The 24,236-nt window shown below is 40.3% G+C and overlaps 1 protein-coding gene across 7 annotated transcripts in view; it reads left to right on the plus strand.

The window, feature by feature from the left end:
* Positions 1-258: 258 nt before the first annotated feature.
* The window catches only part of ovos2.L (alpha-2-macroglobulin like 1 pseudogene L homeolog), a 46,978-nt gene continuing 23,000 nt past the window's right edge, over positions 259-24,236 (plus strand). Inside the window, exons 1-22 of one of the 7 annotated variants that reach the window (XM_018224446.2) lie at positions 259-335; positions 4,370-4,451; positions 5,717-5,900; positions 6,477-6,633; positions 6,994-7,046; positions 7,537-7,557; positions 8,678-8,846; positions 10,377-10,461; positions 10,964-11,093; positions 11,338-11,452; positions 11,802-11,917; positions 12,885-13,043; positions 13,956-14,186; positions 14,961-15,018; positions 15,623-15,765; positions 18,008-18,157; positions 20,935-21,105; positions 21,486-21,612; positions 21,695-21,758; positions 22,771-23,002; positions 23,620-23,743; positions 23,916-24,034. In XM_018224446.2, the coding sequence (XP_018079935.1) occupies positions 4,384-4,451; positions 5,717-5,900; positions 6,477-6,633; positions 6,994-7,046; positions 7,537-7,557; positions 8,678-8,846; positions 10,377-10,461; positions 10,964-11,093; positions 11,338-11,452; positions 11,802-11,917; positions 12,885-13,043; positions 13,956-14,186; positions 14,961-15,018; positions 15,623-15,765; positions 18,008-18,157; positions 20,935-21,105; positions 21,486-21,612; positions 21,695-21,758; positions 22,771-23,002; positions 23,620-23,743; positions 23,916-24,034 (2,676 nt within the window). In that variant the 5' untranslated portion in view covers positions 259-335; positions 4,370-4,383. 7 annotated transcript variants of the gene reach the window in all.

Here is a 24,236-nt window from a genome sequence, read left to right on the forward strand (position 1 = left end):
CAATGAAAAGCACATTTACCTCACAGAGCTGCCATTGCAGGTCTTTTTATATATCTCATATAAATCAGCCTGTATTGATAATACTTGTGCAGCTAAAAGCTCTAACAGCATGTGCCAGTGGTTCATTTCACTATGTAACACTGCTGAAGTCTCTAACTGACACTGTACTCACACACAAACCAAGCACAGCCATACATGCTAGGTTGCATCAGCCAATGAGGAGGCAGAGTCAGGTCCTACACTCCCACACTTTCTTCTTGTAACAGTCAGTCTTCCATTTCCCTCTCTCATTCCTGTCAGGGAATCTGTGAGGGGATACAAAATGGTGGCTTGAGGTAAAAGATGTTAAACAGAAATATACATTGGTGACTTATTAGGATATAAATTATCCGCTGGTTGAACTTTCTTTCAAAACACATAAACCCCTCTTTTATGTTGTCAAACCTGACCAGAAAGTTCTCAATTACAGAAAGGCCGTCTCCCATAGACTCCATTTTAATCAAACGATTCAAAATTTTAAAACTGATTTTCTTTTTCTGTGTAATAATAAAACAGTCACTTGTACTTGATCCCAACTAAGATATAATTAATCCTTATTGGAAGCAAAATCAGCCTATTGGGTTTATATGATTTTCTAGTAGACTTAAGGTATGAAGATCCAAATCACAGAAAGACCCATTATCCGTATAACCCCAGGTCCGGAGCATTCTGGATAACAGGTCCTATACCTGTAGCAGATAAAATTGTCAGTCAGACGAGTTAAAAATCTCCCAAGAAAAAAACTGGGATATGCAAGAGATTCTCCCAAGATTATAAATATCTAAAGCTGTAAATGATTTATTCTTACAATTTTATTTTAAAACTATTTGGAAGCTTTGCTGCTCTTGTTCCCTGTCCATTCAGGGTCCATAAGTGCTGTGCTTTGTGCATCTATACGGAGCAAGAACCGTATTATATGTATTATATACGGACACCGGTTATCCGTATATAATACATAAAATCTATGAATATCTTGTAAATGATATCCTTATAAATGGTGAGTTCTGATGTCATCCGTTATAAACGGTGAGTTCTGATGTCATTTCTGTCACATGATTCACTGAAACTTGAGTATTATAATAAATAAAGTACCCCCAGTTGTAAAATATAAGGATATTAGAAGTTACCTCGGAGTTCCATGACCTGTATAAAAACACTCGGCCTTTGGCCTCGTCATGGTCATGAAACTCCTCGGTAACTTATAATATCCTTATATTTTACAAGAGGGGGCACTTTATTCACTATATAACTGCCTATTTTATGCAGGGAACTTCATTTCTATATGTTTGTACTTACATTTTATACTTCTGACTGAAAACAGGTGCAAAAGAATTAGAAAAATGAAAGCTAGTGACAAACTTGCCGCATGATGATACAGGTATGGGATCCATTATCCAGAAACTCATTATCCAGAAAGCTCTGTATTATGGAAAGGCTGTCTCCCATAATCTCCATTTTATCCAAATACATTAATCCACATTTTAAGAAATGATTTCCTTTTCCTCTGTAATAATAAAACAGTACCTTGTACTTGATCCCAACTAAAATATTATTAAAGTGATACTGTCATGGGAAAAAGTTCACATCAGTTAATAGTGCTGCTCCAGCAGAACTCTGCACTGAAATCCATTTCTCAAAAGAACAAACAGATTTTTTTATATTTAATTTTCAAATCTGACATGGGGCTAGACATATTGTCAGTTTTCCAGCTGCCCCCAGTCATGTGACTTGTGCTCTGATAAACTTCAGTCACTCTTTACTGCTGTACTGCAAGTTGGAGTGATATCACCCCATCCCCCCCCACCAGCCTAACAACAGAACAATGGGAAGGTAACCAGATAGCAGCTCCCTAACACAAAATAACAGCTGCCTGGTAGATCTAAGAACAGCACTCAATAGTAAAATCCAGGTCCCACTGAGACACATTCAGTTACATTGAGTAGGAGAAACAACAGCCTGCCAGAAAGCAGTTCCATCCTAAAGTGCTGGCTCTTTCGGAAAGCATATGACCAGGCAAAATGAGCTGAGATGCACCTACACACCAATATTACAACTAAATACACTTGCTGGTTCAGGAATGACATTTTATATTGTAGAGTGAATTATTTGCAGTGTAAACAGTGTCATTTAGAAATAAAAACTACAAAATAATGACATAACCCCTTTAATCCTTATTGGGGGCAAAACAATGCAGTTGGTTATATTTCATGTTTAAATTATTTTATAGTAGGTTTACCGTATGAAGATGCAAATTAAAGAAAGTTCTGTTATATGGAAAACCCCAGGTCCCGAGCATTCTGAATAACAGGTCCCATACCTGTATTTTTAATTATAAGACACATCCGGCAAAGCTAAATGAATCCAACTGCAGGACTTGTGCACCATCTACTGAGCAACACTGAAAATACAATTGTAATGGGATTTAGGGCTCTTACACACAGGCGGTTTTTCCTGCGCTCCCCTCTGTTGCGCTTTCGTCCACAGGAATAGACACACTCAATTATTGTGAAGGGGGCTGTACTCACACAGACGCATGTAAGTGCCAAATGCAGGTGGGACACAGGATGTTGCATTTCACCTACATGCGTCTGTGGGAGTACAGCCCCCTTCACAATAATTGAGTGCGTCTACTCCTGCGCTCCCCTGCGGCTGAACGGTAGAAATTGCAACGCAGAGGAGTGCAGGAAAAACCGCCTGTATATAGGAGCCCTAAATGTCAATGTTGCTGCCCTGTATGTATGAGTTAGTTGATGATCACACTAATGGGATTTACATTGCGAAATACGAATGCGGCACCATAAAAAAAAAATTATGCAATAATAAGGGTATGACTACACGGACGTTTTTGGCATAATCCGACGCGCTTTGACAAAATGCCAGCGTCAAATCGCATGCGACGGAAATAAGGTAAGTGAATGCAGTTTCGGATAGTGCCGCAGAGTTGATCCGACGCAACTGTCGGATGCAGACGATGTCTGCATCTGACAGTCGTGTCGCGTCAACGCTGCATACGATTTGACACTGCCGTTCATCGGATCGCGCCAAAAACGCCCATGTAGTCCAACCCTAAGGGTCTGGGAAGATCAATCAGATGCCCCATCCCATCTTCCTGCCCCATGTTATTTTATTCATATAAATCCACTCCAGTCAGTAGTGTGAAGAGGAATAATACGCGGCCATTCTAAGTTAGGATGTGGCCCCCCTATATCTGGGGCCCACCAGGAATTATTTTGTGTGCAGATTGTATGATGACCAGTTATGATTGCATGCATACTCAAGTAACATGTTGCGTCTACAACATGGCAGAAAAACGTGTCTTTCCCTTATTACAAATATTGTACTGTAGTATCTATCACTGATATATAATGCACGCAGTAGTCGGGGCAACAGTGTGAAAGTGTTATTCAGAAGTTAAACTTACCCTTTAAACAAAGGGCACCCATGAAACATTCACAGGTGTTTATGACTGCTGAATAATCATGTCAGACACATGCTGCAGGCTGCATTGGTTTCTAGCACGCGCTCCTCTGAATAAATCACTAATGATTTATAACCCAAGTGAGGTTCATTTGTAGCCAGTTAAAGAGAAGGAGTGGCAGAACCTATAAACCTATCCAATGAGTATGAGCCTATTGCTGGCAGACTGAGCTTCACTAATTGTAAGTTTCATGCTGTGGTCTGCTGTTGTATTGTGTGTGTGGCAGTTGCTTGCAATTTATCACTGATGTGGGGTAATAAAGTCTGATGTATCTGGTTTCATGGGCTGAAATTAGTAATGGGGTGCCGGCAGGTGTAGATACAAAGGGGAATAGGGAGACCCTAAACTATAAAAAATGAAGACCAGCTGAAATGTGTGAAGAAGAGGACATTCTATATAAAATACTAAAAGTTAACTTAAAGGTGAACTAACCCTATATAAAGTAAGTCAGGCCACCCATGACTGGTTTTGTGCATTATTTTCTATTTTTCAGTAGTTTCTGATAAAAATGCAGTTTTGGACAGCTGAAACTTTGATTAGGGCTCTCTGAAGGTCAGGGTCTGCTGACTCTCCATTAAGCCAGAGAGTTTAGTCTGCTGACTCTCCGTTAAGCCAAAAGCTGGTTATTAGCAGTCTAAATCTGAAAATATCTCAGAAACCATAGACCATGATTGTAATTTAAAAAGTGCTCAGAAACACACTAAGTTCACAAGAATTTATCAGGGTTTATATCTCCTTTCCGCCACATAATTAGTTTATTTATTTCTTGATTTCTATCTTAGAGTTTAAAACTCTAATTGTTACACCGTACTGTGCAGTTTGGCCTTATTGCTCGGTTTTGGGTCAGTACAGAAACCGACATCAGAATGAGTCCAAATCGGTTCCTCCTGTGTGTCTGCATCCTGGGGCTCATCGCTGGAGGGGCAGCCAAAGTGTAAGTTATTGGAACATTTTTCTTTATATAGATTAATTTATTAAACTTAAAGGGGATTTAAATAAAAAAAGGGGATTAAATCCCAAAACATGTTGCATAATGAAAGAAAATTCTGAGCATCTTTCCAATAACCATTCATTTCTCATTCTCACTGGGTTTATACTTATGTGTAAAGGTCCAGTAGTTGAACGCTACAGTCTGACGGCCCTTTGCTGTTCTCTATCCTGATGGCTCTTTTAAGCAACTACCAGGAACTGCTGATAACATCCCTGTATTCAGTGGCGGAACTACCGGGGGGAGCAGGGGGTCCGCACCTCCTCAGGGCCCCCCGGCAGATCGCGCGCCACTGCAATCCGGCCTGAAAATCACGTACGGCGGGCGGCCCGGCTGCGCGTCATGCACCAGGGCCCGCCCCCCCTCTAGTTGCGTTACTGCCTGTATTTGCTGGAGGAGAGCTGAATTGTGCAACATTTTCAGTGATATATGAAGTGAAGCACAATTGACAGATAAAAGACAACTTTCAATAGCACTTACATTTGCACATAACTGTACATCCAATAAGAACGTCTAAGAATGTATTTTGGGAAGTTTCTTGAATATTTTCTTTCATTGGGCTGCATTTTATTTTTGGGTTTACATGCCCTTTAAGGGATGTAATCTGTTAATGCAGCAACTCATTCCATATTCTTATTCCTCTGTACCTTTTATATATGCAATGTCCAATCTGTACCATGTATGTTATTTATGTATGTCCCATTTATATTGTATCCCCACTGCTCTCTCATTTATATTGTATCCCCACTGCTCTGTCCCATTTATATTGTATCCCTCTGCTCTCTCGTTTATAGTGTATCCCCACTGCTCTGTCCCATTTATATTATATCCCCACTGCTCTGTCCCATTTATATTATATCCCCACTGCTCTGTCCCATTTATATTATATCCCCACTGCTCTGTCCCGTTTATATTATATCCCCACTGCTCTGTCCCGTTTATATTATATCCCCACTGCTCTGTCCCGTTTATAGTGTATCCCCACTGCTCTGTCCCGTTTATAGTGTATCCCCACTGCTCTGTCCCGTTTATAGTGTATCCCCACTGCTCTGTCCCGTTTAGTGTATCCCCACTGCTCTGTCCCGTTTATAGTGTATCTGTCTCTGTCACTGTATCTCCTGTCTCATTTAAGTCCCCCAAACAGCATAGAACATTAATCTACTAAATTTGGATGCATTACAGTTTATTTACAAGAATGTTACTTTTTGCAGACAATATGCCTTGACCATCCCGGCTCTGTTAAAGAGTGGGGAAACCCAGAGGGCCTGTGTTAATCTCATTGGCTATCATCAACCTCTTGCCCTCAGTGTTGTGTTAGAGCACCAAAGAGTCAACATCTCCATCTTCTCTGAGAAAGTTCAGCCCCCACATTACTTCAAATGCAATAAGTTCATGGTGAGTGATTTGTTGTAGTTAGTCTGATTAGGATATATCCATTTCTGGCATGGACTGATCCATGTGCCTTAGAGAGGGGCAGAATGGGAGGTTGAATGTATGGAAGCTAAGCCATTGATTTGCTACTTTAGATCAAATGCTAGCAAATTGTTCTGGACGAAATTTAAGGCGACTATTTGACTCAAGTAGTTAAAGCAACAGGTTGGGACATCAGGCCACCCTCACATTATCCTCAAACCCCAAACCTGGTTTAAGAATAAGGTTTTAAAGGAGAAGTGCAACACTTACAGCTGGCTTAGCGCTTGCTTATCTTGACAACAAGTTCCCTATCCTGCTCATTCAGTGGCAAGACTTGGAAATGGATCTACAGCAGTAAGTTGAAGATGATATGGGAATGGTTGCAAAACACACGGTGGTTGATCCATACTAAATTAAGCAATGCTTACATGGGATTATACAGCTGCTAGCCCCCCTTTTATGACACCCGATTGATGGAATAAAGGAGGGGTTATTTTACCATGCACAACTACTTTGTAGGTTATGGGAGAGTAACCTGACTTTGTTTCTTCTCCCAAGGTTCCCACAGTGATCACAAATGCACCTGATTTTGTGACCCTTTCTGTCTCTGGAGGGGGTGAAGACATTAAGGATCGCAAGGCAGTGGTTATTGCCCCACTGAATACCATTTGCCTCATCCAAATGGATAAACCGGTGTACAAGCCCGGGTGCAAGGGTAAGTAAAAGGATAAGAGAGAAAAAGCTTCATTCTACACCCTCACACGACTAGAGGGATGTCATATGGGTAGAGAGAAAGTTTGGTCAGTCTGTGCCAAAAAGGCTCTTTATCACTTATCAGTGGATGTGTCAGCCAGGTGCTATGTTTTGTCAGAAATCCTTATCCCAACATTCCTACAGGGAGCTGCTGTATTGCTTATCAGACTAGTTCTTCCACTTCTGCAATAGCACATTCTGCATCTATGGACTCTTTGTGGTGCTGTTTGTGGAGCATGATTCGGCATGGGAGCTAGGTGAAGTTGATGTTAAAAAGCTGCAAATCATTAATTGACTGTTTTTGTAAAATTTTCCTTTCTAGTCCGGTTTCGCCTGATTTCCCTAAATACCATGCTCCTGCCAATATCAGAGAAGGTAAGTCATGTCGCTCTCCCCAAGTTAGTTATGTGTTGTGGATTATTTACACAACTGTCATTAATGTGTTAATATCTGATTATACAGCAATTGCAAAAGTTCAAACACATATTTAAATAGTGTATACAACAGTGTAAAAAAGTGTGATTTAATAAACTTGTAGAGAATAGTAAAGAAAAAAAAGAGGTTCAATAAATTCACTTTATATTACATCCGTGAGTGATCCTGATGTTTCCTGATACATGTCTGTTATGAGGAGCACCCGGGATTTGATGGATCTGTGGAGATTCTGTCATGATTTTTATGGTGCAGTTTTTATTTCTAAACACTACAAATAATTCACTCTACCAGACTACCATTTAAAATTTTATTTCTGAACCAACACGTGTTTTTTTTGGGTACAAAGCCTGAGGTATATGCTTATGAATTAGAAGATTTACTGCATGAACTTGAATTGAAATGAATACCTGTTCTTCTTTCTATCTTGTAGTACACAGCAGTATATTTAGAGGTAAGAAACTAATTTCATTTATTTAAAAAAAGCAAATACCACCCAGCCTTTATTTAAAGGTCCCTCCACAATAATAAATGCTAAGATGGACAGGGAATTGACATGGGGTAGTTAATTTTGATTCACATGAAGAATGTTACTGTGAAAGCTCATTCAGTGCTTCAGTGAAAAGGTGACGGGTTGGCATTGCTGCCTTGCAGTGCCATGGCCTTGGTTACATGGTTATATTCACCTCCTAAAACAGAACTGTTACATACTGTAGTTACATAGTTAAATCAGATTGAAAAATGACAAAAGTCCATCAAGTTCAACCCCTCCAAATGAAAACCCAGCCCCATACACACCCCTCCCTATTTTTACATAAATGATATATACCCATATCTATACTAACTATAGAGTTTAGTATCACAATAGCCTTTGTATTATGTCTTTCCAAGAAATCATCCAAGTCCCTCTTATAGTCCTTAACTGAATCAGCATCACAACATTACCCAGCAGTGCATTCCCCAACCTCACTGTCCTCACTGTGATGAACCCCCTACTCTGTTCCTTTAAATGAAACTTCTTTTCCTCTAGTCTGAAGGGGAGGCCTCTGGTAAGATGATCCACTTTATGGGTAAAAAGGTCCCCTGCTATTTGTCTATAATGTCCTCTAATGTACTTGTAAAGTCTAATCATGTCCCTTCGCAATCGCCTTTTTTCCAGATAAAACAACCCCAACCTTGTCAGTCTCCCCTCATAATTTAACTCTTCCCTCCCTCTAACCAGTTTAGTTGCACTTAGTCTCTGCACTCTCTCCAGCTCATTTATATCCCTCTTAAGGACTGGAGTCCAAAACTGCCCCCCATTCTCCAGACGAGGCCTTACCAGGGACCTTTCAAGAGGCAAAATTATATATAATAATCCCTTGAGTTAATGCCATTTTTATGTAAAACAGAACTGACACTGCCCAGAAATAGACACCTAGTGGTAAACATAAATATTCTTTAACAGCTCACCCTCATACAGTGAACAGTTGAGGGGTTCAGGGGCCTAGTCTAATCTAATCTAATCCATAAAACATTTGTGTATAACTTTCTTTGTATCAATCCATAACTATTTGTCCCCATATGCTTTAAAGGACCCATCAGGGAGCCGCATTGCCCAGTGGCAGAACCAGGAATCAGTGGGTGGCGTTGTCCAGTTGGAATTCCCTTTGATCAGTGATGCAGCTCCTGGATCCTATACCATCACGGCTGAGGGAGAATCTTGCGAGTCTGCAAGGCAGGGATTTACAGTAGATGAATACAGTAGGTCCCAATCACATAAATATTGTCAGTGCCAAATTTTTTTTGAAGCAGGACCTTGCATGGTTTGACCAATTGTGCCACATCTGTGCCTAATGTGAGTGGGAGGCAAATGTTGTGTCTGTCACCTCAGCCTTGGTACTGACTGAAATCAAACATATTTAGGGATGTGTAAAATAGCCACCCCCAGTATTATTAGCAAGCAGTTCCCCAGTGTTATAGACACCTAACTTTGTCCTAAAATACAGTTGGGAGGGGTACTGTTTCCTATTCCTGCTTTAAGCTATGCCCCTTGTTGTTTCTCAGAGTGACCAGTAGATGGCACTGTGCTAGAGTATAAAAGGCTCTGACGCCATGCTTTTTAGTGTCCATCTTGTGCTGGCTCTTGCCTGAGCAGGAGGCAGAGCTCGAGTGGAACCTAGACAGGTCAAGTCTAGTAAGAATAGGCGACTCACCTTTATAGGTCACTCTAGGAGTGACAGACAGTCATATAATTTAGCTGAGCAGTTTGAGGCTCCTCAGAGGATTGTGAGTGGGATTAAAGGGATACTGTCATGGAAAAACAATTTTTTTTCAAAATGAATCAGTTAATAGTGCTGCTCCAGCAGAATTCTGCACTGAAATCCATTTCTCAAAAGAGCAAACAGATTTTTTTTTATATTCAATTTTAAAATCGGACATGGGGCTAGATATATTGTCAATTTCCCAGCTGCCCCAAGTCATGTGACTTGTGCTCTGATAAACTTCAATCACTCTTTACTGCAAATTAGAGTGATTATCACCCCCCCTCCCTTTTCCCCCCAGCAGCCAAACAAAAGAACAATAGGAAGGTAACCAGATAGCAGCTCCCTAACACAAGATAACAGCTGCCTGGTAGATCTAAGAACACTCAATAGGATAAACCCATGTTCCACTGAGACACATTCAGTTACATTGAGAAGGAAAAACAGCAGCCTGCCAGAAAGCATTTCTCTCCTAAAGTGCAGGCACTAGATGCCCCAGTAGCTCCCCATCTTCTTTTCTGCTGAATCACTGCACATGCTCTGTGCTGCTGTCACTTACTGAGCTTAGGGACCCACTCACAATATACAGTACACATTGAATCGAAATGTCACAATATAAGGCTGATTAGTAATTAATACAGATAATTACTACATGGCCGCACAGGAACCAGTGCAATTAGCATCAGAATTTAATAATCCACCCTGTAGCATCATCTTATATTGCAGGGGAAGCTCATTTTCTGCTGGATAATTAGTGACGAGCCCTAAGCTTAGCTTCTCAACAGCCAATCAGAGCCCACTGAGCATGTGAGTGTCACAGCCATATTCATTTTTAGGGTTTAGTTCTCCTTAAAGGAGATTCAAGTAGGCCCAAGCCTACAGTTCAGCATGGGTGATCTCACTATCAATCTACTTTGCTCTTATTGATATAACTGTAAAGGGCATTTTGTAGATAATCCAACTGTATAATGTTCCCTAATCTAATATATTATTTAGAACTGTGTATTTCATGTTGGTTAATCTGTTTCAGTACTGCCCAGATTCAGTGTCATTGTGGATCCTCCTAACACTATATCTATATTGGATGATATTCTGACACTCAACGTCTCTGCTATGTAAGTATACAATATTGTCACGACTGGACCCCCAGGGGTTCAAAGCAACAGAGGTGTAGAGTTCCATCTTCCTACAATTGCTTTAATAGAGGGATGGAGAGACCTTTGGCTGAAAAGGTTAAGGGATCAGGTAAAATGCCACTGTCTATGCACTCACATAGTGATTCACTCAGATGTGTCAAATAACCTTCACATTTTTTAGACTTAAGACAGGACTTGGTTTCAGTAGGTGCCTTATTTATCAACAGGCAGTTAATTTATTAAAATGGGCCAAATACAAAGTGAACGCAATATGTAATGTTATGCAAAATGTGCCAATCTCAGTATAGGCATGTATTGAAGCTAGTGATAAGACTGGGTGCAAGTGCTTTTCTGTATGGTGTACATTTTTGCTTCTAACACTGCAAAGACTTTTACATAAGTAGAATTCACTAGATATAGGATCTAGTCATTTGCGAGGAACAATTTGCAATGGTATCCTAACTCATGTCTCCTACTTCAGATACACCTATGGGCAGCCAGTGCCAGGGTCAGTGACTATAAAATGCTGCCGTGAGGCAAGTTCCTACTATGGCCGGAAAGGAAACTGTTTCAAGGGCAACAGGGGTATTTGTACAAATATTACAGGAGAGGTGAGTATCCTTTAAGGCTCATACTGTAAATTGAGGCATGGAATAAGACCCTTCAGCTAATGTGCTACTCACCAGCCCATCATCTAATGAACATCCTCAGTAATTCCATAATTGTTTGGTTGCTTTTCTACCAGTCCCAGGACCTGACTATCTTCTCATAAGTGGTTCAAGTGAAACCTGTTTTTGTGGCACAATCTGAAATTTTTCCCCCTTCTCTTTCCCAAATTCTGATAATGTCTCGTAGTTGGGCCCAGACGGAGCATTCTATGGTGTTGTCAGCCTCCTGCCTTTCCAAATGGGCCAGTCAGGATTTCAGATGAGCCTTGGAGTAGCTCTCACTGTGACAGAAGAAGGCACAGGTAACAAAAGATTTTCTAAACATTGAGACATTATACAAAATACAAGTAGGTCTCTTACTCTAGGAGTATCTTGGTCTCTTGTACTTGATCAAAAAATAATCTTCTCGACTGATCAGTCATTGGATGATATCCAGTATCTTTCATCTCTATACCTGATGCTTTGGGAATTGACCAACTGTGTAATGACATGACCTCCCCCTGTGAAATGTGGGTGTTGTAGCACAGCAGCTTTCCTGAGTTTTAACACCCCTCTGAATTTCTGAACCATCCTGCAAACTTGTAAATCATTTGGATGATGGCAAGGTGTGGCGGCATATTGGTAAATCTTAACCCTTTTTCTCTTCTGCAGGCATCCAAGTCACTCATCAGTTCTTCATTATGATCACCAGCCAACTTGCAACTCTTATCTTTGACTATGATGCTTTGAAGGAATTTTACAAACGTGGAATCCCATATCTTGTTAAGGTGTTCCTCCAATTTTATTTCTCCTATGGGGAGTAAGGGTTCTGCTATTGCTGTCTGTGTACCCTAACATGCTAACACAGTCTTCAGCGTGTGGTGGGTGTATTTTAAACAACATGTTTGCCCTTTTAGAAGGGATCTAAATGAAACTATGTAGACCACATGCACCTAGCCTAGACTGTAGTGTCTCTTCTTAGGGGGATGTGTTGGACAACTTTAGACCCATTTGTATATTGAGCTGCAATATGTTCTGGCTAAGGGTTATATCCCGCAACACAAATCAAAGGAGGGCACTCCAAATAGCAAAAAAAAAACTTAAGTAGTAAAATACCAAAAGTAAGAGGTGCTGATAACCCAGGGATACCACCAACCCAAAACTCAATATCGCATATAATGGGTTCGCATATATCGTTATGAAAATGTACATCAAATAAATATCTAATACAAGACAATTTATAGAAAATAGTACTGACTAAATATTTATACCTTAAATGGTTTGGCCATACATCAGAATCCCCCTTGACAAAGGCTAGTGTGCCGAAATGTTGGGGTATTCTCATCCTTTGGCAAAGTGTATCCGTCCCTTGTGGTTTGTTTTTCCTCTTTTGCTTTGAAATCAAGTAGATAAATATCTAATACAATAATATAATATATAATAATAATAATATAATATATATAAAAATTTTCTTTTTTACCACCTTTTTGCTTGTATATTATTTAGTGTGCGAACCCATTATATGCAATAGGGGTTATAAAGCCCCACCCCCTGAAGAGATGACTATACTTACAGTTTAGTACAGTCAATAGGAATCGTAAGACGGCCAACCAAATGGTTTTGGAGGGTCAAGATGTGCAGGGGATCTGGTTGGTGCCAGGCAGTTTGGTACATCTAAGAGTTCTCATAAGGAATGGTAGGGAATGAGTAGGGTGTTTTGTTTGATTAGAGATCATGAAGAGTTTCTTCTTTTAGGTGATTCTGACTGATGCAAATGACAATCCCATGGCTAATGAACAAGTGGAAGTGGAGTTGGCAGGAAAAACAATAGGCGCTGTGCTGACGGATAAGGAGGGGAGAGCAGAATATGCTATAGACACATCCAGCTTTGTGCAGGAGAACTTTACTGTAGTGGTGAGTATGGAACTAATGGTGCTACCTGCTGGGCTCCCCATGCTTACACTAAGGGACCCCTTTATGTAATATGGTGCACACAGGAGTCTGAGACATTTTGAACTGCACTTGTTTTTTATTTCAAGCTGTGTTTTTTGTTTAAATTTTGTTTGGCAGCTCAGAGGCTTGTAATTAAAATTAATTTTTTTTTAAATTTGGATGTGATGTTCTGGGGTCACTGACACAGTATTATTGGCTGCAGGCTGGTAAGATGCAGTATACTCCAGTCAATGATGCGAATGTCTGCGCTTCAGCAGAACACACGCTCCTGCGTTCGCACCATTCACTTCCTACCTGGCCCGCATCTCCCCGGCACCTCCCGTTCACTCATGCCTTAATCACGTGACGTAAGGGGCAAGTAAGAGGCGAGTTCTTCCCTAGCAGAGCGCACGTAGGAGCGTGTGTTCTGCTGAAGATGTCCTAAAATGCATTTCTCACCCCAAAGGCTTATACTCGAGTCAATACGTTTTACAAGTTTTTGTAGGTACGAGTATATACGCTACCTAAATGCTGACTGGTTGCTATGGGTTCCTAGATCAGAAAAATTCTTTGAAACTCTTATTACATTAACCCTAAAAACCTGTGGCTGTTTGCTGGATTCCCAGCTGTCCTAAAACACCGTCTTATTTCGCAGTTTCACCAATGCAAATCAATCATGGATTTAGAGGAGGCACCAGAAACCAGAGTGTAGGGATTAGTCAGTTTTACCCTTTACTGGATCCTCTTAGTTATTTACATTTTATTTGAGCAAAAGGAGAAGAAGCTGCCTGTCTTAGGATGGTTTAAATGGCAGAAGCCAAGAACAATGGAAGTGTTGGAAGAGTTAATGCATGTTGTTGTGTTTTTTTTGTTTTTTTCATCTGGATCCAACAGGTTAGTTACGAAAACCCACACCAGTGCTATTACACAGAGTGGGAGGGTCCTGACTTTCCCACTGCTCAACACTTTGTAATGCGCTTCTATTCTGAGACCGGAAGCTTTCTTGATATTCAAGGTTCATCGGTGGAGCTGAACTGTGGGCAAGTTCATAACATCAGTGTGAGATACATCCTTAGTCTAGATGGAATGGGAGAGGGCGCAACAACTGCCACTTTCTACTACTTGGTAAGTGAGCGTATTATCAATAAATAGAGCTATAGCAGAGGAGCTGGGACTCTGCCATAGGGATTGGAGTATGAAGTGTGGTTTTGATAAGGAATAAGAACATACACAAAATAGATAACATAATATGGTCATGAAGGTGGTCTGTTTGGTACTGGAAATGAATAGAACTAAGGTCAGGCAACTAAATGTAGAAAGAGTTAACCGGCAGCACATGGAGTTGTAGTTGTACAGAAAAGATGTATTAATCCCAAAAGCATACAAAAATAAGGCAATGTTTCGGGCCTACAAAACCCTTTATCAAGGCTTGATAAAGGGTCTTGCAGGCTGAAATGTTGCATTATTTTTGTATGCTTTTGGGCTGAATAAATCTACAAACTACAACTCTCACAGTGTGCTGCTAGTAACTCTTTTTGTACATATGGATATGGCCCAGTGGCAGTTGTGGGTTCTCCAATACAGTACCTGGCACCACAACAGAGAGATTCAGCTTGTCCGTGGACTTATTGAGTAAATGTAGAGGGACAATGGATGAAAAGCGTGTGTACATTCTGGCGGAGAGGGAAATATGACTACAATTGGAGTACAGGGTAAGAATTTAGGGGTGGAAATTATGGTGCAATAAGAACCAATGCAGAGACTAGATAAAAGGGTGAAATTCAAGTTGAATTCCCTATGAAGCCGATCGTAGAACATTGAAACAAGACCCTGAAATTATATATAAATATCAAACGTTATACCCATTTCTCATAGTTTGAGTTGTCCTTTTTCTCCTAGGCTATGTCTAGAGCGAAGATTGTACAACATGGCCAGCGGGATGTGCATCTTAACCAATGTAAGTGAGCAATATTCATGGGTTATGTGCCTAGTGCAAAATAGGGCAGGTAGATGTCAACTTGGTGAGGTAGAACAGCCAGCCAAACCTCTGACCAATAAATGCAGCCTCTTGATTGGTTAATATTGATGTCTTCAGCTGTGTGGTTTTAACATTAGACTGCTCTGCTAACAGCAAGACTGTGCTTTGATGATTCTTCAGCTTTTCCAGCAAGGGGCTTTTGGTCCTGGAAGCTCCAATAAACTAGTTTTTAACTGCATCAATCTCCACATGATTTCTGGTTTGTGCAAACTTGTATTTAAAGAGCTTTATCTCACCAAATGTCTAAATGGACAAGTTGGATTAGAGAAGCAGAACAATTCTATGTATGAAATTTAATATTCAGTATAATGTGTTACTACTTCTACTCCTCAGGCTGTCCCTTGTGTTCAGTGGTGCAACTAGGCCGACGGCAAAATTATCAATTTTAACTCGTGTATATACTTTTCATTCACGTGAAGCATCGGTCATGACCAACACCTGTTGCATGTGGTTCTTTTAATGAATATAAAATGACAATTACTGGATATTTTGCATTGTGAGACCCAGTTCTCTCCCATTACAGCTAAAAGTGGCCTTTTTAACATTGGTCTGAATGTAACCTCAGACTTGGCTCCTGGTGCTGAACTCATTGTCTATTGCATTCTGGACCTGGAACTTATTGCCGATACTATTAGTTTGGATATTGAAAAGTGCTTCCAAAATCAGGTGAGCATTAGAAATTTGACAGAGCATGTTATATCTTCAGCTGGCACCAGATTTTACTGTATTTAATCTGTATCTTGTATTCAGAACTAGTGATGGCCGAAACTGCCCTATTTCTCTACACTGGAAAATATCACAAAATGTGTCAGTTAATGCCGACATTTGTTTTTCCAGCTCAGATGGATTTTTTTTTTTTTTTTTTTTTTTTTTTGGTGAACCAAAATATGTGGCAAACTTCACATGTGGATTTGAGAATTTTCACCGATGCCAAAAATGCGAATTGGGCCACAAAATGGAACTAAGCAAACACTCATCTGTGAAGATTCTCATTCATCCAGGTCATGGTATATCTATAGTAATAAGTCAAATCAACTGGGACTGTATTTTTTGTTTTTGCTCTGGCTTTCTCAATTCAGAATGACTTTTACAAAAATCTCTGGTGTGAAATACCCTGGAAGTTTGTTACAATCAGCAATATCAGTTTAGTAAAACCAGCACGGGGTCAGAGACATTATGGAGGCAAGTTATTGATTTTATTAGCATGATTGAAGCTATGAGGTGTTCTTAAACTGTCCAGGAAGAGGTGCCAAAACAGCATTGTATGTGGCAGACAATAGGTTAACCCCCCCGCCTCTATTAAAACAATTTTTTTCCGTTGTACACATACATGGCTTCTCCTTGTCAAGTGTCAACATGGCAGTGTTCAAATGTCTCTTTTTTTTCTTTTAGATGTAGGTTAAAAGCGGAGTCCTGACCGAAGGAGCTGGCTCTCCTGTGCTGTGTCATAAGTTTGTGTACCGGGTTGTTTAGTTTCTTCCACACGCCTCACTGCACTGCATACACAGTCTTCTTATGCTTGGATATTGGGTTTTTTGGGTGAACCAGTTGCTACCCAGAAATATGTGGGAGGTTCAAGTTCTTTTGTCTGTCCTGCTTTCCACCATTACTGGTAGTTTTGGCGTGGTGTTTCTCCCTTTCCCAGTTTTAACAAAGGCCCAGTCTGGATACCGATAAATTTTAAGGGCCCTTCTGAAATGTTTCAACTCTTTTGCCTAATCCTCTGTGCTGGTGGGGATCATGTCTTCTCTGTGTTGCAGTGCTCTGATAACCCTCAGTTTGTGATCTAATGGATGGTGGGATTCAAATAGCAGGTACTGTTCTGTGTGGGTTGGTTTCCAGTAGACCTCTATTTCCAGCTTTCCACCCTGTCTGACTCTTACTAAGCAGTCCAAAAAAAACAGTGTTATCTTGCGCATCTTCCCATTGTAAACTTGATTTTGTGCTCCACTGTGTTTGGCTAAAGTCTGTACCGCTTGTGTGTGTATCTTAACGCAGTTGTCATCCATTTACCTGAACCAATGACTGGGTGTCATTCCTTTGAAAGTACCCAGAGCCTTTCTTTCCACTACTTCGTGTACAGGTTTGTCACAATGGGTGAAACTGGGGATCCAATGGTGCAGCCATGCTTCTGTCTGTAGCATTTATCCTTGTACTTGAAATAGGTAGTACTCAGGCATAGGTCCAATAAGGAAAATTATTCTAAACAGATTATGTTGATTGGCGCAATATTCCAGGGTACTTAATTCTAGAAAGATTTTTGTACTAATTCTGAATTGAGAAAGCCAGACCAATGACTAGCACAACATCAACAGCAAAAAAAAGTCGGTTGATTTGAGTTACTTTAGATGCATCCCTAGTTAGAACATAGGTTCATTCATTTTTGTTCTAAGGTTTGTGGCCTGTAAATCCATTTCAAGTTGTACCCTGGTGCACCTGGTTCTGTGCACTTCTAGAATGAATCCCAGATTTATGAACGTAGTGCTGCCATTTTTCACTTACTCTGCATTGACTGGGCAATAGGGTGGCATGGGTAAACATGTCACAGGGGTAAATGCTCTTTGAATTGACCCTACAGGGCACAAAAGTAATCTAGAATTGGGTCTAGTCTAATGGTAAATGAGGGCCACTGTGTATGGCATATATTTTTCAATTGAGGGGCAATTAATGGAAGTAACTGCAAGTCTGGAGTTTGGTAAAAACATCACTGGACACCTAAGTGTACATTTGCATGGGAACGCCTTCACTAATTTGGTGCAATTTTGATGTTTTAACAACTATTTATAGGCAGTTATCTATTTTATTCTATAGAAGCAGATACTGTATTTTTCATAAAGTACGGTTGGATAACAGGACTGAGTTGTGTTTTTTTTTTTTTTTTTTTTTTTTTTCCCTTTTGATTCTCCAGGTTTCCCTTAGTTTTTCAGATGATCTAGGGCCCACTGCCTCCAATGTCAGCCTGAATCTGTCAGCTGCTCCGGGATCCCTGTGTGGAGTTAAAGTAATTGATTCCAGCCTCTTGCTCATCAACCCGTATGAATCTCTCTCTGCTTCTGGTGTAAGTTCTATGAACCATGCTTGGTTCCAAAACAAAATACTTATGCTGGTAGTCTGACCACATTTTTTCCTCTAATTTCAGTGCTCCAGGGCAACCATGCAGCAAATAGCTTTTTAATCAGCCATTGCTGTGAGTCACTGTATAGAAAATATATTGCTTATTGTAGCTAAATTTAAAAAAGGAACGGTATCTCCATTGGCCCTTGTGTGTTTCATGCCCCCCAAGGAAACTTAAATTGTGTGCCATCTTCACATACCTGGAAGTAGATATTTATAGAAGACATGGCCAATGAAAAGCAAATTTCAAAACATATTTAAATTCCATAAAGCGGATGGGAATGGTTCTTAAAGGGTCAAAGTCTCAAAGAAATAATTACAAATACACTCCTAACAATAAAAGTAAAAACATATCCCATATATAGATGTAAGAGGAGTAAAAAATAAACCAAAAGTTTGGAAAAGATCACTCACAAATTGAATCTTCAAACAGGGGGATCAACTAGTAGTAACATGGAAGTGTCAAAGTCCTAGTTCATCCCCTGTGGCATCTGGTATCCAATGTACAAATCCAGAATACCTTGCATTTATTTATAACCTTAAATATATCCTCACCCCTACTACTTAAACGCACTCTCTCAATGCTTTGTACCCCAAAATAAACCAGATTTCCCAGGGTACATGACCGATAATATCTATATACATTAGTCTCTTTATTAATGTGAATATCAGATAAGTGCTCCAGAATCTTCATCTTTCATGTTTGTCCTGCAAATTGTGCCCGGCACTTGAAACCAGTAATTAGATGTATGGTATTTTTTGTATTGCAATTGATCACCCTCACTTATGTAAGGACAAACCGCACATCGTTCATCACCTCATTTATACATCCCCTTATATGACAACCATGTAGGCTTAGCCACAGGTGGGCTCACAAACATACTGGGGTATAACTGTTCTTTAGTGTACACCCCTTACTAGTTACAGATTTAAAACCTTGGCCAAAAATGCTATTAAGCTTCTCATCTGTTTGTAAAACATGTAAGTTTTTTTTAATAATACATTTAATATGGGGACTATATGTCAAAATACAAGTTGGTGCATCTGATCGTAGCAGTTTGGTTTTTTTTTTTTTTCAAGGACTGAAAATTGTGTGTACTTATAAAAAAAGATTTGTCCTAGGGGTAGTTAGGGTTCTCTCAAGGGCATCAATCAGTGTCTGCATATTAAACTAAGACATGAAAATTGTCTCACAGGTATGTTATGGACAAGGTATCTGGGGTGGGATGATGTGGCTTCCAAGACTGTGTTGGCAGTATAGTCTTTCCTGTATAGGGAAGTTGCTACCCCCTTGTCTATCCCCTCAAATTTAATACCAAGGAAACTGATATATGTACTGTGAACTCTGATGTAAGTCCTTCGCATTAAGGTATTCAATAAATTCTTTAACTAGTGCTCTGCCCCCCCCCTCCAGATGAACAGGAGGTAATCTCTATAGCCAGGGCCGGCCTTAGGCCAATTGGACCAATTGGGCCCAATTGGGCCCCGCACCTCTGGGGGGCCCCGCACCACAGGGCAGCACAGATAATATTTCCCTCAGCACATGATGCTGCCTGGCCTGCCCCCAACTTTGAGAGTCCAGCCCATCCCCAAATCCATAGGTCTAGCCTGCCCCCAACTCTCATAGGCCCAGCTTTCCTCCAACCCTGATAGGCCCTGCCTGCCCCCAATCCAACCAAGCCTGCTCCCAAGCTGAATCGGCCCAGCCCCAAACTAATTGGCCCAGTCCACTCTCCTATTTCCTCTCTCTCTCTCTTACCCTGTGTGCCCCTATTATGTTACCTTGTCTGCCCCTTTCCTTTCTATTTTGTGCCTGTATGCCCTTATTTTCCTAAATACTTGGTGTGTCAGTAGCCAGCAACACTTTGTCTAGGGGCCCCGCCAACATGTTCCCAATTGGGCCCCACATTTGATAGGACCAGCCCTGTCTATAGCACCCATAGAAACATACTTTTTAAATGGGTTATAATCGCCATAGACCAACATATACTCCCACCATGCCATGTATAAAGTTGGAGTACGATGGAGCAAATTTTGCCCCATTGCAGTCCCTTGTTTCTGCATGTAGTAATTCTCAAAAAGGAAGAAATGTGTTTTGGGTGCTATAGAAAAAGTACTGGGCAGGAGTAATTTTCAAACAGTAGGCCAATTAGTTGATGTATGAAGGTTTTTGTTTAATAAATGAAATGCATAGGGTTCATTTAACTATCAGTAACATGCAAAAAAATGTGACCGAATGATAGAGGCAGTCTGTCCAGTTGTAACAACAGTAGGACACAGCTCCATAACTTCTATCCGTTTTAGACTCCCAAAGCCCTGGTAGCACCGTCGGTGGTGAATTTAAAGGCCAATAACCTATTTTAATATCCCCAAGTAAAGCTACAGATGAAGCTTTAGTCTTCTTTATATTCTTTATTTAGTAATGGCACATTTAGTGGAGCAGGATATCTCAAAGTACATGAGAGAATTTAGCTGTTAGGCTGTTGATCTTAATGTTAAATTGATCAGACAGCTTGCCAGATAACCTCAACTTTGGTAGCATTTAAATACAAAGAAATAGTAACATAATATATAATATAGAAATATCCTATAGTTGTCAGCTGACCATAAGACAGGCAGATTGCTGACAGATTTTATTCTTGAGACACACATGACCATCTGTTGGTAGAGAATTTATTTGATCAATTTTTCTGCATAATGCATTGATTTCCTTTCTTTCAGGTGTATTATTCCATACCATATCTATCACTCTTTGGCTACAATTATGGTGGGTTTAATTTGGAGGAGCCAGAGCCTCCCTGTGAGGACCCAAACACTGTCATTTTTTGCAAAGGAAGGTACTATCTGCCTGTGAGCAGCAGTACAGAAGGGGACACCTATCAAAATCTGAGGGTGAGAATGTAACCACCCCCATACTATGCATTGTTCAGCTTTATTAATTAACACCCCATTGACATTATACACTGAGACATATTTATTATGCTGTGTAATTTGCCAAAAATGTGGCATAAAAAGCTGTGTATCACATGGGGTGTGTAATTTTACTCCATGCAAATGTCAGATTTGCTGCCATTTTTTTTACCTTGCTTGATGGTGTGGAATCCTTCCGTTGTTTACACAGTATAATAAATATGCCCCTAAATACTGTTCAATTTTGTAACTGTAAGCTGTGCTAAATACTATTGTTGGTAGTAAATGCTTTGGTCTTGCTGTTCTGTACACCAAATAGAGCCTTTGTATGCAGTACTGACTTTGCTTTTCACACCTTTCAGAGGGTTGGCCTAGTTTTGGGGACAAGCAGTAAGATAAGGAAGCCGGTGGTTTGCGGGATGGAAGCAAAGTTTTCAGTGCCGAGGAAAAGTTCTGGGGAATCAGACTTCGGAAGCTCTCTCTCTAATGGTAATATTCTCAGTCCAGTTAAGAATTCAGTAAATATCTCTTCCTGGGAATGCTTTAATTTTCTTATTCTTTCTTGACACAGGCCATGTCGAAACTTTGCGGAAAAACTTCTCTGAGACATTTTTGTGGAGATTGGTATCTGTTGAGTGAGTTTGTTTTGTCGTGCCGTTCATGGCAGAACCTTAGCAACGTACTAGTAATCATCTTCTTCACTAAATATTATGGTAAAATTAAACCAAAATCCCCCCTTTCTAACTGGGGACACCTAAAAAAAAATGTTGGCCTCATAGCTGCCCTGCACAATGGTTTTTCTGTACTGTGTCCAATTGATCATAGTGCTGTAGTCCACCCTTCAATGCACCCTTTAAAGGAGAACTAAACCCTAAAAATTAATGTGGCTAAAAATGGCATATTTTATATAGTGAACTTATTGCACAAGGCTAAAGTTTGAGCTTGTCAATAGCAGCAATGATCCAGGACTTCAAACTTGTCACAGGGGGTCACCATCTTGGAAAGTGTCTGTGACACTCACATGCTCAGTGGGCTCTGATTGGCTGTTGAGAAGCTAAGCTTAGGGCTCGTCACTAATTATCCAGCAGAAAATGAGCTTCCCTGGCTGTAATATAAGCTGATGCTACAGGTTTGCTGATTATTCAATTCTGATGCTAATTGCACTGGTTTCTGTGCTGCCATGTAGTAATTATGTGTATTAATTACTAATCAGCCTTATATTGTGACATTTCTATTCTATGTGTACTGTATATTGTGAGTGGCTCCCTAAGCTCAGTAACTGACAGCAGCACAGAGCATGTGCAGTGAATCAGCAGAAAAGAAGATGGGGAGCTACTGGGGCATCTTTGGGAGACACAGATCTTTACTGCTAAAGGGCTGTGGTTGCCTTGGGCTGGTACAGAAACACAAAACATCAAATACAAAATTTCTAGCTACTTCTTTAGTTAGGCTTTTGTTCTCCTTTAAACCTACAGAAGATATAAGCACACCCTTTCATATATATATTTACATAACAAAAATGATACTGGTGTCTGAATAGAAAGTTATTATGTGGTGGATACATCTGATCACACAAACTGCATCTACTCCTTTGATTAGTCTGATGACTTCAGAAGCCTTTAGCTAATTCTTTAATCTTCTCATCAGTTCAGAAGGGCAAAATACAATAACTGAAACGGTGCCAGACACTATCACCAAGTGGCAAGGTTCCATGTTCTGCGTGTCTGAGAAGGAAGGCTTTGGGATAACAAAATATTCTGCCAACTTCACATCATTCCTGCCCTTCTTTGTGGAACTCTCTCTACCTTATTCCTTAACCCGAGAAGAGATCCTGGTGATGAAGGCATTCGTGTCCAACTATTTGGAGGAGTGCATCAAGGTATTGAATTTTTATGGTGTGTAAAATGTCAATAATACTGAGACTTGCATCCTGTTTTTACAATCAGTGGTCAACAGACTAGACTATAAAATGACTCTTGCACTGCTCTCTGATTTTCTTGAAATTAAAATCTAGTACAATGCTGGTGGTTGCACAATTAAGATACGTAGAACATTCACCTTAACCTGAATGAGCCTGGCCTAAGGTTATAAAAGTCTTGTTGCAGAAAACATCTATATTTCCGTAATGTAATTCTATTGACTTATGTCTGTAGAAGCTATTTATGAACCCTATGGTGGAGGAACATTCAAGGCTCCCCAGCATCAGTAGGTTTTCTTGTTCGCAATTCATCAGAAGAGACAGGACAAATGCAGTGTCACTCGGTGCAACTATGAGAGTGCAAGGAATGTGTAGTCAAAAGTGTATCTTAGTGTCAATACGTGCAACCCATTGCATCCATTTTAGCATGACAACACTTGAGCCTTTAGATGTCTGATGTCACAGACTGCCTATCTGCTCATCTCCAACCCCAGATTTGTTCTGACAACCAGTCTACACATATCTAAACACCAGACGTGTCTTGGCTGATCACAGCTGTTTTGTTTCTTTGTTAACAGATCATTGTGACCTTACAGCCCTCTGCTGATTTTGAAGTAATACCCCAGGATGTAAAGCAGGACCAGTGCATTTGCTCAGGAGGCAGAAGCTCTTACTCATGGAACATTATTGCTTCATCACTAGGTGCACATTTTTCTAAGGTCCCTTTGTCCTGCTGTATTGTCCTAATAGACCACCTAAAATATTCTCCCAATCTTTTATTTATTTTATATTTCTCTCTTTAAGATATCTAGTTTGACCTTTTCCTTTTTATTATACCTATTTTGTTTTGTCCTGTTTTTCTTCTGACCTGCAGGTAGGATCAGTTTTATAGTTTCGGCAGAGACAACTCACATTGGAGCCTCGTGCGATGGACCCAGTGACCAATCCCAGTCAACACGCAAGGACACTGTGATACAGACCATTCTTGTGCAGGTGACATAAACACCCAGATTTTAGCTTTTAGACTAATTTCCAGAGAGATGGGAAGGGCCAGGGCAATGTAGGAAAGGACAAAATGAACAGAAATATTCTTTAATTGGTGATATACCTGTCATGGTTTAGTTGTTGTGCTGGAAAACCTAGCACCCCTTCTGAATGCTTAGGCTGAAAGTGAGTTATGACTGCTAGAAAATGC

Source organism: Xenopus laevis, chromosome 7L (genome assembly GCF_017654675.1).
Source record: "Xenopus laevis strain J_2021 chromosome 7L, Xenopus_laevis_v10.1, whole genome shotgun sequence".
Taxonomy (NCBI): domain Eukaryota; kingdom Metazoa; phylum Chordata; class Amphibia; order Anura; family Pipidae; genus Xenopus; species Xenopus laevis.